Below are 15,924 nucleotides of genomic sequence, written 5' to 3'. Positions count from 1 at the left end.
TTTTTTTCCATTAGACAATATTTTCAAAGAATTTGCCAACTATTAAAACCAGAAAACTTTTTTTTATAAGACAAAATTTTAAAAAAATGATTTCTGGTTTTAATATTTTCTTTAATTAAAATTGACTTTTTTACAAGATCATATGGTAATTTTTATAATAATAATCCTGTATTCTATATAAACTTTATATAAAATAATTGTAAAGTTGTCGTGAACAGTCCAAAATATACTTTGTATATTTCATTTTTTACTAAAATATGTAAATTATTGGAATAAACATTAAGTAATTAAATCTAAATTAAAAATTACCATTATGTGTTAAAATTAATGTTACAAATTTGTTTATTTTTATATCATCCATTAAATAAAAATAAAAACTATTTGTAGTGATTGGAAAGAATTTCCCTAGTGAAATATTGAAGTGTGTAAATTATTATATTTAAACATATTAAATAATACAAAAAAGTTTATATAATTAAATTAGTTTTTTATTAATAATTACTAGATTCAACAATTAATAACTTTGTAGCTCAATATCATCAAAAATATTTCAGTTATATAAAGTTACAAAATATGATTATAAAAACTTGAATTAGCAAAAATAGCACTTAGATATTTGTATGTTCATATTATTTCTAATCAGATTATATATACTATTTTTGATTTTATAATAATAATAATAATAATTTTAAAAATTTCAATATTTTATACAAATACTATACAAATATATTTAGCAAAATAAAATATTAAAGAAAATCTTTGTTAATCCAATTTTTATAGCATAATATTGACTAATATATTGGATTGTTTTGATTCATATTCTTTTATACAGTTACACATGACTAGTAAATGGCACTTATCTATCACAAACAATTGTATATTACAAATATTTTTTAAAAAGTCATCATAGTAAATTAATAACTATAGAAAAAGTTATTAAATCATTAATATAAAAAGAATAGACTAATTTATTGTTTATTGATGCATTTTAGTAAAAATGAAAAGTAACACTTTAAAAACAGTACTAAAAATCTTGCACATGTAGTAATATTTTCAATGAAACTATTCATAAATTCTTTTTAATAGCATATTAACAATGTTTTACACACAGGCTGATATTAAATATGATGCACAGAATAACATTATTTACAGATTTGTGTAAATCATTCTAAGTATAAAAAGAGAAAATAATTTTATACAAAAGGTAAGAAATTATTTAGAATGCTCGCTTTTAAATTCCTAAATAAATTTTTTCTATTAATCTATTATTTATATATTAGAAAAATAGTTCAATGAACTGAGCAGAAAATCCTAAGTACAGTGGTGCCTCATACACCAAATTTAAATCATTTTAGGAGGCTGTTCAGAATCCAAATCTTTTTCTCCCATTAGAAATAATGGAAAATGAATTAATCTTTACCCATTTCCATAAACTTAAAACAGTAAATGCACATAATTTAAGGAATTTAATTGTGTTATTTTTTAACTTAATTATTAATTAAATCATGAAAAAAAATATGTATAAAATGTATAATAAAGTGAAAATTACATTTACTGGCCACACACCATCAACTTCGGCATCGTAAACATGATCTCCAGATCCACCATATGTATACCACTTTCACTGTTCACAATAAGTTCCTTTTCCACCTCAATTGTCAATATTACAACCTTCCTCTTAGACTTTGTTGATTCCAAACACTTCTTGGATGCCATGGTTAAGAAGTAAAAGTGATATTGGATCAAAGTTTTTGCACGTTTTTAACACATGATGTTACTTAACATAGATGCATAATTTAATTATAATTATTGTTGCTAATGTGAGATTGTATTCTTTGTTTAGAAGCTTATTTTAAACTTTTTACTTTCTATTTTGTTTGAACAAAATCAAGTTGAAATGTCTTCAGACATGAATCAATGTGCCTGAAATGTTTTTGAGTTTTGGAAGGGATATAAGACCATACAAATAGTAAAAACATTTGTAATGTGTATGGGAGAAATGCTCCTAAATTTCAAACATTTTGTTCAGGAAATTTTAAAGTAAAGGATACAAAATATATGGAACTTGCAAAAGCTGTCAATGAAGAAAAATTGCAAGAAGAAAGTGTTAAAAATCTACAAATAAAACACAATACATATAACCAAACACAAAATGAAAAAAGCATTGAAAACATACAGGTGTAATGCCAAAAGCAAGAGATGACTTGGGTACACAATAGATTGCACATATATTTTGAACACATTTTTTTTCACTGCACATGTAGTTTGAACTTTAAAGCAAATTTTTGTCAAATTTAGCATTCAAAGTATGAGGTACCATTAGATATTTATTTTTAGAAAAATTAAATTAGAGCTTGGCATAAATATTTAATTAAATTATGGACTAATTTAATTATACCTTGGCTTTTAATTAATAAATAAGACATAAAAAATAAAAACTGATTTTCATAATTAAATTTTTTAATTTACATTTTAAATAATTGTTCAATAATGTATAATGTGTTTTGTTAACAGGCAAATGTTCTGTTTAATTAATACTGAATATTGATTCTTAATTGTAATGATTTAGATATATATAAAAAAGAATTCAAATACCAGTAATACTTAGGCCTATGATATTTTTTCAAGTATTGTTAGATGAGCATCACTAACATATAAATAGTACTTTATATTCTATTATTTCATATATAGTTTCCAAGAATTTCATTTTCAAATATTTGAGTTATGAGTATATATGCTCATACCTCAATGTAATGTCCTGTAATGTAAAATTGTTTTTGGTCAGATTTATTATGAGTATATATACTCATAATAAATCTGACCAAAAACAATTTTACATTACAGGCAATCCTTGTCAGTTCAAAATTCAAGGGATGAAATAATCTTGACTTCGAATTATTGAATTTTGAATTCTCCGAGATTTACATATTTCTGTACAATATGACAAATTCCATGTAATTTATTAAGCAAATGAAATATGACTATGTGTACAAAACTAATTAATAATAAATAAATTGCAGGTAAATGTCATGTTGTGAGAACATACAGGTTGCCAGATAGAATTCTGCTTACTTTTTTTTTTAATAAAATGTTTGAAATATAGCCCAAACTTTTTTAAATGGCCCAAAATGTATAAGTCGCCCAAATATAGTAGCCTTGATCCCTACAAATATCTCAATCTGCTACTCGTACCCAATCTTGCAATCCCGAAAACCAGCTGTATTTTATGAGATAAGAGAGAGGAAAAAAAAAGTAGCCCATGGGTAAGGTGACACTTAAAATGTGTTACTGTAAAAGCAAAGCCAGATTAGAGTTGTTCTTGGTCTATTGTTCTCTTATAGCATGGAGGCACTTCGATCTAAACAAACTAGTTTACACACACACACAATAATTTAGGACAGAATTTTCACTTTGAATTTTGTAGTATTCGTATTTTGAACTAACCAAATTCCTCAACATGCAAATCTCTATATCCCTGGCCAGGACAAAAGTATAGTTACAAAGTAACATTAATTTGAACTCAGATAGTTCAAAATTAAGAGGATTTTATATATATTGTCAATGAGTCCCTAAAATTTCTTACAATCTGACACAGGTGAAAATGGCAATGGTAATACATTTAATACTGTATGCATTTTGCTCAAATAGCAATGACCAGCTTTACTGATTAACAGGCAAAAGTGTCCATGTCCACAACATTAGCCTATTACATTTGAATTTCATGATTCACTACACATTCACCAACCTCTGGGCAAAACTTCCTATTCATGTGAAAGGCTTGATAAGAACCAGGTATAAACTATATTTACTCTTACAAACAATAACATAATTCTAAAGTTTATAAAAACACCAAAATTTTGGAAATAAAAAGTAGTCTATATCCTTATCCAGACTATCCTGAATTTATATACAAAGTTTCATAGAAATTGGATCAGCTGTTCTCATGCACAACTTAAATATTAAATAGATATAAAATTGATTCACAAATGGTAATAGACATGAATTTTCAATTATGATTTTCTGCTCAATTTTTGAGAAGGAACTATTAAAGAAATTACAACTAAAATTGAAGACAATATGTATGACAAATGACTGCATATTATTAGCAAAATGTTAAAACAAGTCATAATTTCTTTTTTAACATTTACTGCATACAATATTTGTTATTTGAAGAAATACATTGAATTATTTATCTAATATTCTTTGATTCTTATCACTGTCAGTTTCAAAATATTTAATTTCCAAAAATTTCATTTTGTTTTATGTACATTTTTCATCTGTATTGCACAAATTGAAACATTTCTGAAATTATTTGCTTTAAAACAGCTATTTGTATAATATAAATTTTATATTAATACTAGTTTCAAGTTGCAGTTATTATAAAAAAAATTGTTTAAACAATAATGAAATGTTTGGAAAAGAAATTTCATTACATAACCCTTTTTTCTTTTGTTTCTAAAAAAGTTTTTTTTTAAAATATTCAAAATCAGCATAACCATAAATCAATGATACAATCTAAAATTTTATATATATATATAATATGTACAATACTAGAATAAAATACTGTGATTTTTAATATCACAATATAAAAATTATAATGTAAGACATCATTAACTTTTTCTATAGCTATGAATGTTTATTTTACAATCAGGTAAACATCACTTCTTTTAATGTAGACCTACAGTATATATATTTTTATTATTGCTTTTTATAATTAATAAACAATAAATTTTGTCAATATTTATATAATTTATGACAATTGCTAGAAAATATGAAATTACTTGTGGTTTGTATAACAACGTGCAATAAAAAAATATATTAGTTACACTCATTATTACCACAAATTGTGATAAATATGATTGGACCATTGTAATATTTCTTTTCTTTTATGAATTTTTTAATTAGTATATGTTAATCTTTCAATCATATTTTATTATGCACAAAGCAGTTAAAAAAGTAATTTACATAACTTTTTATCATGAGTGTTTCTCAAAATTGATATAAAAATATATTTCATTATTATATTCTAATTACTTTCCTTATCTGAACAATTGTGTAAACAAAATTTACATTATGTTTGAATAATGTACAGTGGCATTGTTGACTTCTGCAACAACATTAACAGTATTGTGTTGCAAAACTGGCTTGTTAATTACAGTCGGTGGCAGTTCTTTTATATTATTCATTTTCAAGACCGAGCGGAGTGACTCTACTTCCTGCTCTAGAGCTGCACAGTAGTTGCGACACTTCGCCAGCTCTTGTTCTACGGCTTCTCGCAATTGAATCTCTTTGGATAATTTGTGCTCAGCCTGTGTCTTTACTGACAGCACTATTCCTGAATGATACATATATCCACTAAGGATTGTTTTCAAATAACAACTAATAAATGCATTAGTAAACTATACTTACCATTTAAAATCCTGGCTACTCTCCATAATCTTAAAATAATAATTAAACCCGAGCCGTTGATTGCTCCGCTGGAATTTCTGAATGCAATATCCAAACTAAAGGACAAAACGACAACAATGGCATCAAATACTTCCAGTTTGTGAAGAAAAAATTCTTTACGGAATGCATAGATTTTTGCAGATATCTCAATAATGAAGAGACTTAATATAAAAATACTCATATAATGCAGTACCTAGAATAAAATTCAAGAATTTAATATATTTTTCTGCCACTTTTTCAGATAATTTTTAGAGAATTATATATAAATTTTACAAATATTTTAGTTTAAAATTAAAATAGTTGCTAATTAGCATTAGAATTTATTATTAATTAAAGACAGTCTGCCCAAAAAGGGGCCACCATTTATTTTTCGTGTTCCAGACTTCACATTCACGGCGACAGACCTTCCTTTATAGGCTACATGCCGCCAGAATTTTAAAAACAGTCCTTTAAAAAACACAATTACATCCAATTAAAAAAGCTTTTTAAAAAAGGAACTGGTGTTACACAGACGTCTTGCTTTCCATTCTTCACGTCTTGCTTTTCCATTGTCTTTAATTAATAATAATAATCTCCATTAGACGAAAATTTACAAAAAGATTAGAATTTATCTCAAAATGTTCTTTGATATTTAAGATTAATGAATGTTTATGTAGCTAAATCTGACAGAGAATAACTCAAGTTTATACATGTTTGCTGCCAGTTAAGACAAATATAGTGGGTGATCGGTTAACGAATAGTTCGAACTGCAAACAAATCGGACAATGAACACTTTTGCAAAAGATTTTTATGTTTGGACAACAAAAACATGTTTGGATAATGAACATCTGACGGAACAAACACAATCACCACAATGCATAGTGGTCAAATATCATGAAAGCCATGACGTGAATTTTGTTTTGTGGTCTTTTTGAGTTAGTCATAACATGTTGTGACTGTTTTTACAAGTGCCATGATGTGAATTTCACATTGTGGATGATTGTGGTCTCTAAATAAAACATAACACAATCATCCACAATGTGAAATTCACATCATGGCACTTGCAAAAACAGTCACAACACGTTACGACTAACTCAAAAAGACCACAAAGCAAAATTTGCATTGTGGCTTTCGTGATATTTGACCACTATGCATTGTGGTGATTAATTAAGAAAAGCCATAACACATTCTGAATGTTGTGGTCTCTAAATAAAAAACTGGTCTCTTTAAATTGAAAATGCTTATTGAGCCTAACATATACAAGGCTTCCTACACTTTTCCTTAAATACCCCATGTAACGTTTTTCTCAGTGAAAAGGTGGGGTGGTATGGTGTAAAATTGTTATCTTATATTCCAGTTGTATTAGTTTAGTAAGCATGGCCATAAACATAAACATAAACCCATAGGAAATTGATATTATCCAAACTAGAATCATACCAAATTGGACTTTCTGATGGAATGCATAAACAGGCTGTTCCCTACATCCATTTTCCATATTCATCCAGAGGAAAAAAGTCCTTGCTTCCCAAGTTAAGATCATTATGCCTCAGAAAGCTCATTTGGATACAGAAAATACACCAGCAGTATGAATAAAAAAATTTAACGTTTTCATCTATATGAAATAGACATCATCGAGTACAAATGATATAGAACCGCTAACGAAAAAGCATTTGATTTTTGTTAGCCATTTTGTTCTACATTGTACTCGACGATGTCTATTTCATATAGATGAAAATGTTAAATTTTTCTTTACCTACTGATGATGATGGTTTTGTGCATGATGTATTTACACCATACTACATGAACTAATTTGTTTTGAAAATGATCATATCAAAAAGATTCCCATGTATTAGAGGAAGCTAATAAAAGGGTTATTGGCTTGGAAGAAAGCATGTCTGGGAGCTACTTAGTAAGCATGTTAAAAAGTTAAGATGGATTTTTCTGTGTCAAGACATATTTAAGACAATGCCCACATATGGAATGACCTTTTCTCCACCTGTATCCTTGATGGAAACAGTCAAGAGTATTTTGTTTGCATCTCTTGCTACAAAGCTGCAAAGAAGATCCTTTCTTGATCTTTAAACACTTAACTGACATTCACAAGGAATAATTTCAGTAGAAGACCATATTAAAGATACAAAACATGGCTCCTAGAATTGAGGACACTGTAATATGGTATAATGTTTTGGGCCAAGTATATGATGGCTCAGAAATAATGATGTCATCCTGTTGAAGGCAAATAAGAATTGTTCTTGGTGTTGGTGAAAAGATTCACATACTGTGTTGCTCTGGACAATTAATCTCCTCCATGGAATGTTCAGTGATAAGTGAAATTTTTGTGGACACACTATAACAATGGGTGTTAGCAAGATTAGTTTGAATAAATCTAAGATATTGCACTTGGAAGACTTTGCAACTGCTTTATCCAACACCCCTAGGCTCATTGCTTTTGCAAAGACAAATAAATCAGGCATGCAGCTCAGGCCCATAGTCAACAAATGTAGGTCTCCAATGAATCTCTTGGAAAAGGCTATCTGCACTCTTAAGAAGTTATAAGTTTACTGTAACAGACTCAGATACTGTAGTTACAATATTAGGATATCTAGCTGTAATGAAGAGGGGTTCCTCATTGTTCAATACCTCAGTAACAGGTTTCAGAGCTTACACATTTATTATGTAACTCCTCATTCTTTATATACAGAATGATGACCTTTTTGCAGTTAGGATGTCCCTATTGGGACATCCTAACTGCAAACTCCTTTTCAAAACAACAACTTGGCACCTAAATGCAAATTCCAGCATATAATGAACAAATAAAAGTTTGAAAGTTTGAAATTTTCAAAAAATAGAACTGCTTTTTTGTGTTTTGTGCATTCATTCCTGATGAGGGCCTCTGAAAGACAGCCAAAAACGTTTGAACATTAAATTTTATTTGTTCATTATATGCTGGAATTCACATCTAGGTGTCAAGTTGTTGGTTAAGTGTATAGTTTCAGTTTAAGTGTGCCAGTTTTTTATGTCTGTCCTCCTTTTCAGTAGGCCTTTGCAAACTACTGTAGATAGGTTTAGTCTTCCAAATAATCAGGATATCTAATATAGATGAACAACTGTGTGGTGGGTTTTCGCCCAGTTAAATCATTGATTTATAATATCGCACTTGGAGTATGCTTAATGAAATCACAAGATGCTCAGGCACCTTTATTATTGGATACTGTTGTAACCCATCCATCTTTAAACTCCTGTGTAATAAGGATTGTATAAGTACCCATCAGGCTCCAGGTATCTATTGAATCTCAATCACTGATCATAGTTTGGTGAAACCTATAGTATATATTCTAATCATTCTTTAAATATAAAGCAACACAGATATACAGTATAGCTTATGCCTCTGAAACAGAGATAGATATTAACTTTGTGGAGTCAGAGATGATGCACATCATAGATAACACTTACCAAGTTAGATCTATGGAGCTTCTTGAAACTTTTAAGGTTACTATGAGAGAAGAGTGCATCAATCACAAAGATGCAGACTCATTATCATATGTATGGAGATCCCTTTATGATATCTCCCAACATTCCCTAATAAGTGATATGTATACAGTACCTTTCCATAAATATCACTTGGGTAGATCGGACGGAAAAAAATAAAGTTATTGTTTTATGTTGTTTATCAAAAAAGTTAATAATTTACATAATCATAAAAATTTTTCTCCTCTGTATCTGTTTGTTCCCTATATGAAATACCAACTTAAAATTTTGGATTTAAATGTTTAAATCTGTAGATCATTTTTGGAAATTTATTTTTAAGAACCATTGATCATTAAAAGTTTTTTACACTTTTTTTAGCAGTCTAATTGTATTCATAAATATTAATTTCTGCTATTTTACTGTAAGTGTTCATTAATACTGTAAATTGTCTAATCAATAATCATCATCAACTTTTATTAAGTTTTTAATGAAACATGTTTGTGTGAAATATTTAAACTGTGTTTGTCATTTAATTTATGATATTTAAACACTACAAAAAATCAAGACATGTGTATTTTCTATGTAATAAAGATACAGACATATGATTTAGTATACTGGGTTCTGATACTTTTGTTATACAGGCATATTCACCAAAATTAGCTTAATTCTGCTCTGTTCAAAATATGTTTAAAACAACAAGAAAAAAATTTTTTAAAACAAACAACTTTGTTAGCAAATGTTAGGAGACTGCTTTACATAAATTTGATTTTCCAAATTGAGATAAGTCTTGAAAAACAGCCAATAGTTTTCTTGACATTCTTGATATTAAAGGTGCTTTTGATAAGACCGCTCTTGAAGCTATTTCTTCAGGAAAATTCTCAACATGCTTGAAGAATATACTTTATTAGTGAAATTTTGTGGAAACACTTTTCCTTACAAAGAGTTGGCTTATCTTGGTACACTAAACATAGTAGCATTTTTATAGAATTTTATCTTTCATTATGCTCTGGCAATTCATATCAAGTATATGTTTATTTTTCAATGTGTAATATGACCTCTAAATAATGAATTAGGACTGAAGATAAAATGACAAACACTGCAAAGAGACATTTATCGCCATCAAGCAGCCAATGATCTTTTCCTTCTATATTTCAATTTTTTATGGTTGAACCAGTTACTTGATGGAAAAAAGATGCATGCATTATGTATAATTATTTTCAAAATATGTAATGCAACTTATTTAGCTCTTCTAATGGTTTTTCTTAGTACTGAATAATAATAAAACATTGATCTAATCAATCACTGCCAAACATTACACTATTATAATTGCTAATTATATTTGGTTTTACTAAGTCAAATAAGTTATCTTGTAGTTGACCTGTTCAAAGCATTTTCTGTTTCAGATGTGAACTATGAGAAACTCCTTTTTTACAAATTTGGCTGAAGGATAGAAGGCTTACAAAATTTTTTAAATAGTTAGAAGACACTGTATTGTCTGTCCTTTTGCATGCACAAGGAAATTAACAGTTTCATGGCAAGTCAACCTTTTCGTATAAGCTACTTGTCTGCCTCAATATGTAAAACTTTTAAAAAATTTTCCTTCTGGCAATGGCACAATTAAAACATAATAAATACATTTGATAAACTTATTTGTCCTGGCAATTTTTATCAAAATAGATGCTAGAAGTGCTATTGTATGTGATAGATAATTTATAACAGAGAACGCCATTGGGAAACATTTGACATGTACATAATAACCAGGAAACTAAAATTATCATGTATACATAACAAGGAAAAGTATTGGAATTGTGTCAAATTTGACCCTCCAAGTTTTTTGCAAATCTCCATGTTTTGAGACCACCTAACCCCAAAAAAGTAAAAAAAAAAAAATCCATTATGTGTGTGTGTTGACATCTATTTCATTTAATATCTCAGGATGGGGTAAAGATTAAGAAACAAAATTTGGCACAGTATCTTGTATACAAGGGGCATTGATGTTATTAAATTTTGATTGTGAAAGGTCAAGGAGATGAGATAAAGAGGGTTGGGGTCAGACTTAATGAAGACGTTATGTTATTTAAAAAATTGTAAATGCTAGTACATTTACAATTTTTTATGAAACTGATCAATACCCTCCAAATTAAGCTTTTTGCCATTCAATAATAATTAAAAATATAGAAAGTTTTTATAACAATCTTATAACAGATGGTCCCCCAAACAATTTTATTTATTATATTGTAATTAAAAACACTTATTTTTTAAATAAAATCTCATAACATCTGGGAAAGTTACACAACTCACTGCTGGATTTTTTTTTATATCTAACCAAATTTGTATGTTAGTTTATGAATGCTTTGTATAATATAACAACAACTTACATGTGGAGCAATATGATGTTCATCACCTAATGGTACAATTTCCAAATCTATCATCAATTCAGAAATGACCAATAAGCAATCAAATATAACCAGAGAAATGATGATTACCTGAAAAAGTAAAAATAAAATTTTTTTAATGAACAAGTGGAAATTACTACTTAATACAGAAAATAAAATTTAAATTATTAATTATTTGCAATTTAAAGGTAAAATAAGTTTTCTAAAAAATATTTCCATATGTATTGGGTTGATCAAAAAGTTTATTTTATTTTTTGATGAACATAATACTCAAGTTTTAGAATTTAACAAATAAATTGTATGTGCATCTTTATAATAAAGTTATTAAAAAGTGAGTCAAAAGTCCCTTGCATCATTTTCATTCCAAAAGTACAGTGGACTCCTATACAACGTGGGATACATTCAGCATTATAGAAAATTGCATTATATAAGACAAGCACCATCAGATGATTTTATGCAATTTTAAACTTGTCTCAAGTTCCAGCAATGATCACATATTGTTAATGAGATGTGCAATAGTTTCAAATATGATTTTATTGTTATTCACTCTGCACACAATAAGGATTGATGACAGGTGAAATGTTTCAAAACTGATTTAATTTTCAACTTCTTGTACAAAACAGTTATAAAAAAAACATATGTTTTTTTGTAAATAAAGATTTATTGCTAATCAATAACACACTGGAACATTCTGTGAATTTAAATCATCCTAATGTTAAAGTGAATTATCTACCACCCAACCTATGGTCCTCAAAAGTGAAATTGAAGAGATTATAAAATGAAAATCACACAAACTTGTTCATATGACTGAAGATAATAAAAAATCCGTGTTTAAAAAACTATCCTAATTCCAAAAGAAAGAAAAAAAACGTATTGATTACATAAAAATAATAAAAATCACAATGTAATTGTTCTGTCACAGTACCTATTTAGAATTAATCACTTTTGAAAAAAGAAAACATTTTTGTAAAATATCTTTGCAGTATGTATGCCCATCACTTATTGCCAGTTTATTTAAAAGTTTCTTCACATCATCTATCTTTTCCAGCTTAAGTTTATTCTCCTATGATAACAAATCAACTAATAGATAGGACCATTTTTTACCTCTTTTTAACATTGTATGTTTGCACACCCTCAATCAATCAGAATAGTGCTGTTTGCAACAAACATACTTAGAGTTTACTCTGATTACATTCTTTAAAATCCATTTTTGAATTAATGTGGGAATGAATTGCAAGTTTCCAATTACCAAGTTGCCAGTCTTTACCAAGAACCTATATGCTCAAAAATTTTATTGCAGTCTTCCGGTAAAAAAAGCAGTTCAATTTAACATTTTTTCACCCTTTCAAAGGCCCTATCTATGGTTGAATAACTGTGACCCTGCACTGGATATGTAATCTCAAAAATTATCCTACAAATATCTGAAAGTTTACTTAGCATTATTAATAATGTATAATTTTTGTTTTGTGCACTGCATCCATCACAAAACAAATTAATTTTCTTGATTTTTGAGTTTTCCTTACATAAACTTCTACAAAATAAGGATGCAATCTCTTTCTAACATATCAATTAAATACTTTAATAATGGCCTTCTGAAGAAGTTAAAAAAGAAAAATTAAGAAAACAATTAAACCCAATAGCATTTGCACTTCAGAAAGCGGTCAACACTGTGAAACAGTCATGTGACCAATATACACTTTGTAATTAGCTGTTATGAAAATGCAAGTTTGGAATAAATACAAGATGAAAAACATCACATGTATCAAAAAATTGGTTTTCCTTTCAATTTTTAAATAGAAGAAACACCCGTTTCAGAAAAAAAAAAAATATCGTAGCACTGTAGAGAAGCATATTATCAATGTGTTGGTGCCATGAACTAAAAAAAATTAAACTGTAAAATGTACAATGCGAGAGGAAAAACACATACACATGTTAACCAATTAAAAAAGTTTAATTTTGCAATAAAATAGATATGTACAGATTCTTTACGGATTCCTGCTGTTCCTCTTACAAGTTTCCTCGGTGATTCGATGTAACAATATTCCGGTAGTTACACTTGCTATAACTATCGCCCGACAATTACACTTATCTAATGTGTGTGAATCTTAATCTACCTTAAAATTAATAGAGAGAGGATAGGAAGAAAAGAGAAATGAGAAGGGTCACAGGACAGATGGGTACCCAAAACAAACTATTCACCACACCTCAATAATAATCACATACACAGAACCAATTTACGGTGTGGTACAACGAAAAATAATGAAAAACAAACGTTTTCGAACCCCTTCTGGGCTCTTCATCAGGTTCCTACAGTTTTAGCGCGTAAATTCGAATAATGAATGTTGTTCAAATAAGTTCGATCTTGAGTTCGAATCGTTCTTTTAAAATTATACTGCCTACTCGGATATAACGGGCGGCTAAATCATGTTGTGAATCAACTCTTGCCAGGCCATAGACAAAAGCATCTCCTCTTTAAAATTTATGCACGTAGTTTCGATAGAGACTTTAAAGATGTGCATCGCCTCTAACCATTTGAGACGATCATTGGGAGGCGCACCTAGGAGGAGATTGGCCTGAGTAAAGTCGGTAACTAAATTTACGAGCTAAAACTGTACGAACCTGATGAAGAGCCCAGAAGGGGTTTGAAAACGTTTGTTTTTCGTTATTTTTCGTCATACCACACCGTAAATTGGTTCTGTGTATGTGGGTACCCAAAATTCTGTCGATGATTCTCCACAATTACTTTGCTTCCCAAGCTTGTATGTTCTCCTTTTGACAATGGGCTTCTCCTTTTAATTTTTTTGAGGGTTTGCCTCCAGATCTGTTGATCAGATTCTCCTCACAATCTGTTTAAGGCCCTCTTCTGCAGCGCTCGCCAGTCTCCAATCCACGAGCCTGATGCCGCACGTCCATACCTGTTTGAGCCTGGCCCAAAATCCGTACTGGAATGTTTCTTTTCCCCTCTAGCCTCTTTGTCATCTGTTGTTTTTCCCCTACCTCCTGGTGGGCTAGGGGTGAGTCCGAGACAAAGAAAATTGGAAAGAAGGATAATTTTACAGAAATAGAATATGAATTAAATGACACTATACAGAATAATATAAAAAACACAAGGCTTACAGCCACAAAACAATGGAGATACATCACTTTGAAAACAGGCTCTTCAACACCAAGTAGGAAAGTGTGTAGCCACATGAAAATTGCAGGATCGGTAAAGGTGACAGAGATATGCAAATTATTAAGTTTGCATAAGTATCAGGTCATGTGGTACCCAGTTTTGGGCTATGAAGTCCAGTAGCCTGATTGGACCATAAATGCTACCAGCAATGGTTCATAGCAACTGAACTTTCAAAGAAGTGTAGAAAATGTCTTGGAAGCGACAGTGAGCTGAATACCACCAGTTAAAAGCTAGGGAATGAGACTGTTTCCTGGAGTTGTGTGATCTTAGTTTGTCAATGTGTGAAGTTGCCATGTGTGTTGGGCATGACATGAATACCATTCAGCAATGTGTGAAACATTGGATGTAGAAACATCTGTGAACATATAATGAAGGAATGGATTGCACTAGTGCATGACAGAGAGCATAGATTAGCAGATTCACTGAACAGCCTGTTTGAAGCCATCCACCATGGCATGTGACATCCGAAGCTATCTGTCGTCATCAAAATGTGCATCTGTGTCCACCCAAACCACCTGCAACAGGTTGCTTGCAGTCAGGCTGTATGCACAGTAACCAGCAAATGGGAGTGCCATTAAATGCTCAGTACAGGTTTGCATGCCTGGATTGGTGTTGTCACATCATCACTGAATGGCATCTGGTATTGTTTATAGATGAATCCCACTTCTATCTGTGGAAAAATGACTGCCATGGATGGGTGTGGCAGCAACCCAGGAATGCTATGTGCCAGTCATTTTCAGTGAGCATCACACTGGCCCACACCAGACATCATGTTCAATCAGCAGAAAGCCCTGGTGCATATTTTCAGTACTCTGACAGCAGACCCATATGTCACACAAATTGTTGAGCCTGTGGTTTGGCCACTTGTGCAGGCCACACCCAACACTGTTCCAGCAAGACAATGCCTGATCACATGTTGAAAGGTGAACTCTCACCAGCTTAAATGGCTAGTGAGAATTCACCAGTTCTTCTTCTCTTCTTCCCTTCCTTCCTTGGCTGGCAGTCTCGCTGGATCTCTCTTCCATCGAACACATGTGGGACCTCATCTGACGTAAGGTACATCTGCAACCACCACTACATACTATAGACAACATGTGCACTGCAAGTGGATGCAACTTGGCAATGGATACCTCAGGCAACCATTAATCACCTCATTGATAGTATGCCTTGCTGTATAGAGGCCTGTATAGTTGCCCATAGGAGCCATATTCATTACTGAATAAAACAGGTGTCTGTTGCATATATTTGTTCTTTTAATAATTTTCATATCTCTTTACATCTACTAGTCCTGCAATATGCATATACAGTGGTGATATTCGAAATATTTAACAAAGGGTTCGCTAACAGAAAATTTTTCCTTAATTTTTTTTCGCTCAAATGGTGCATTGGAAGGCTCTAGTTTAGTAGTGTTACAGAGTATAATACGTATATTTTAATATATTTTTTTAAAAGAATCAA

The 15,924-nt window shown here is 30.2% G+C and overlaps 1 protein-coding gene across 2 annotated transcripts in view; it reads right to left on the bottom strand.

The window, feature by feature from the left end:
- Positions 1-3,082: 3,082 nt before the first annotated feature.
- Positions 3,083-15,924, bottom strand: part of LOC111621522 (voltage-gated hydrogen channel 1-like) — a 56,738-nt gene continuing 43,896 nt past the window's right edge. For both annotated transcript variants that reach the window (XM_023363679.1, XM_023363680.1), the window contains exons 3-5: positions 11,274-11,381; positions 5,410-5,641; positions 3,083-5,335 (exon numbers count right to left, since the gene is read on the bottom strand). In XM_023363679.1, the coding sequence (XP_023219447.1) occupies positions 5,067-5,335; positions 5,410-5,641; positions 11,274-11,381 (609 nt within the window). In that variant the 3' untranslated portion in view covers positions 3,083-5,066. The remainder of the gene's footprint in view (positions 5,336-5,409; positions 5,642-11,273; positions 11,382-15,924) is intronic.

This window comes from Centruroides sculpturatus, unplaced genomic scaffold, assembly GCF_000671375.1.
Source record: "Centruroides sculpturatus isolate CEXI.00-Female unplaced genomic scaffold, Cexi_2.0 scaffold222, whole genome shotgun sequence".
Lineage (NCBI taxonomy): Eukaryota > Metazoa > Arthropoda > Arachnida > Scorpiones > Buthidae > Centruroides > Centruroides sculpturatus.
This window is presented reverse-complemented; position numbering and strand designations above follow the sequence as displayed.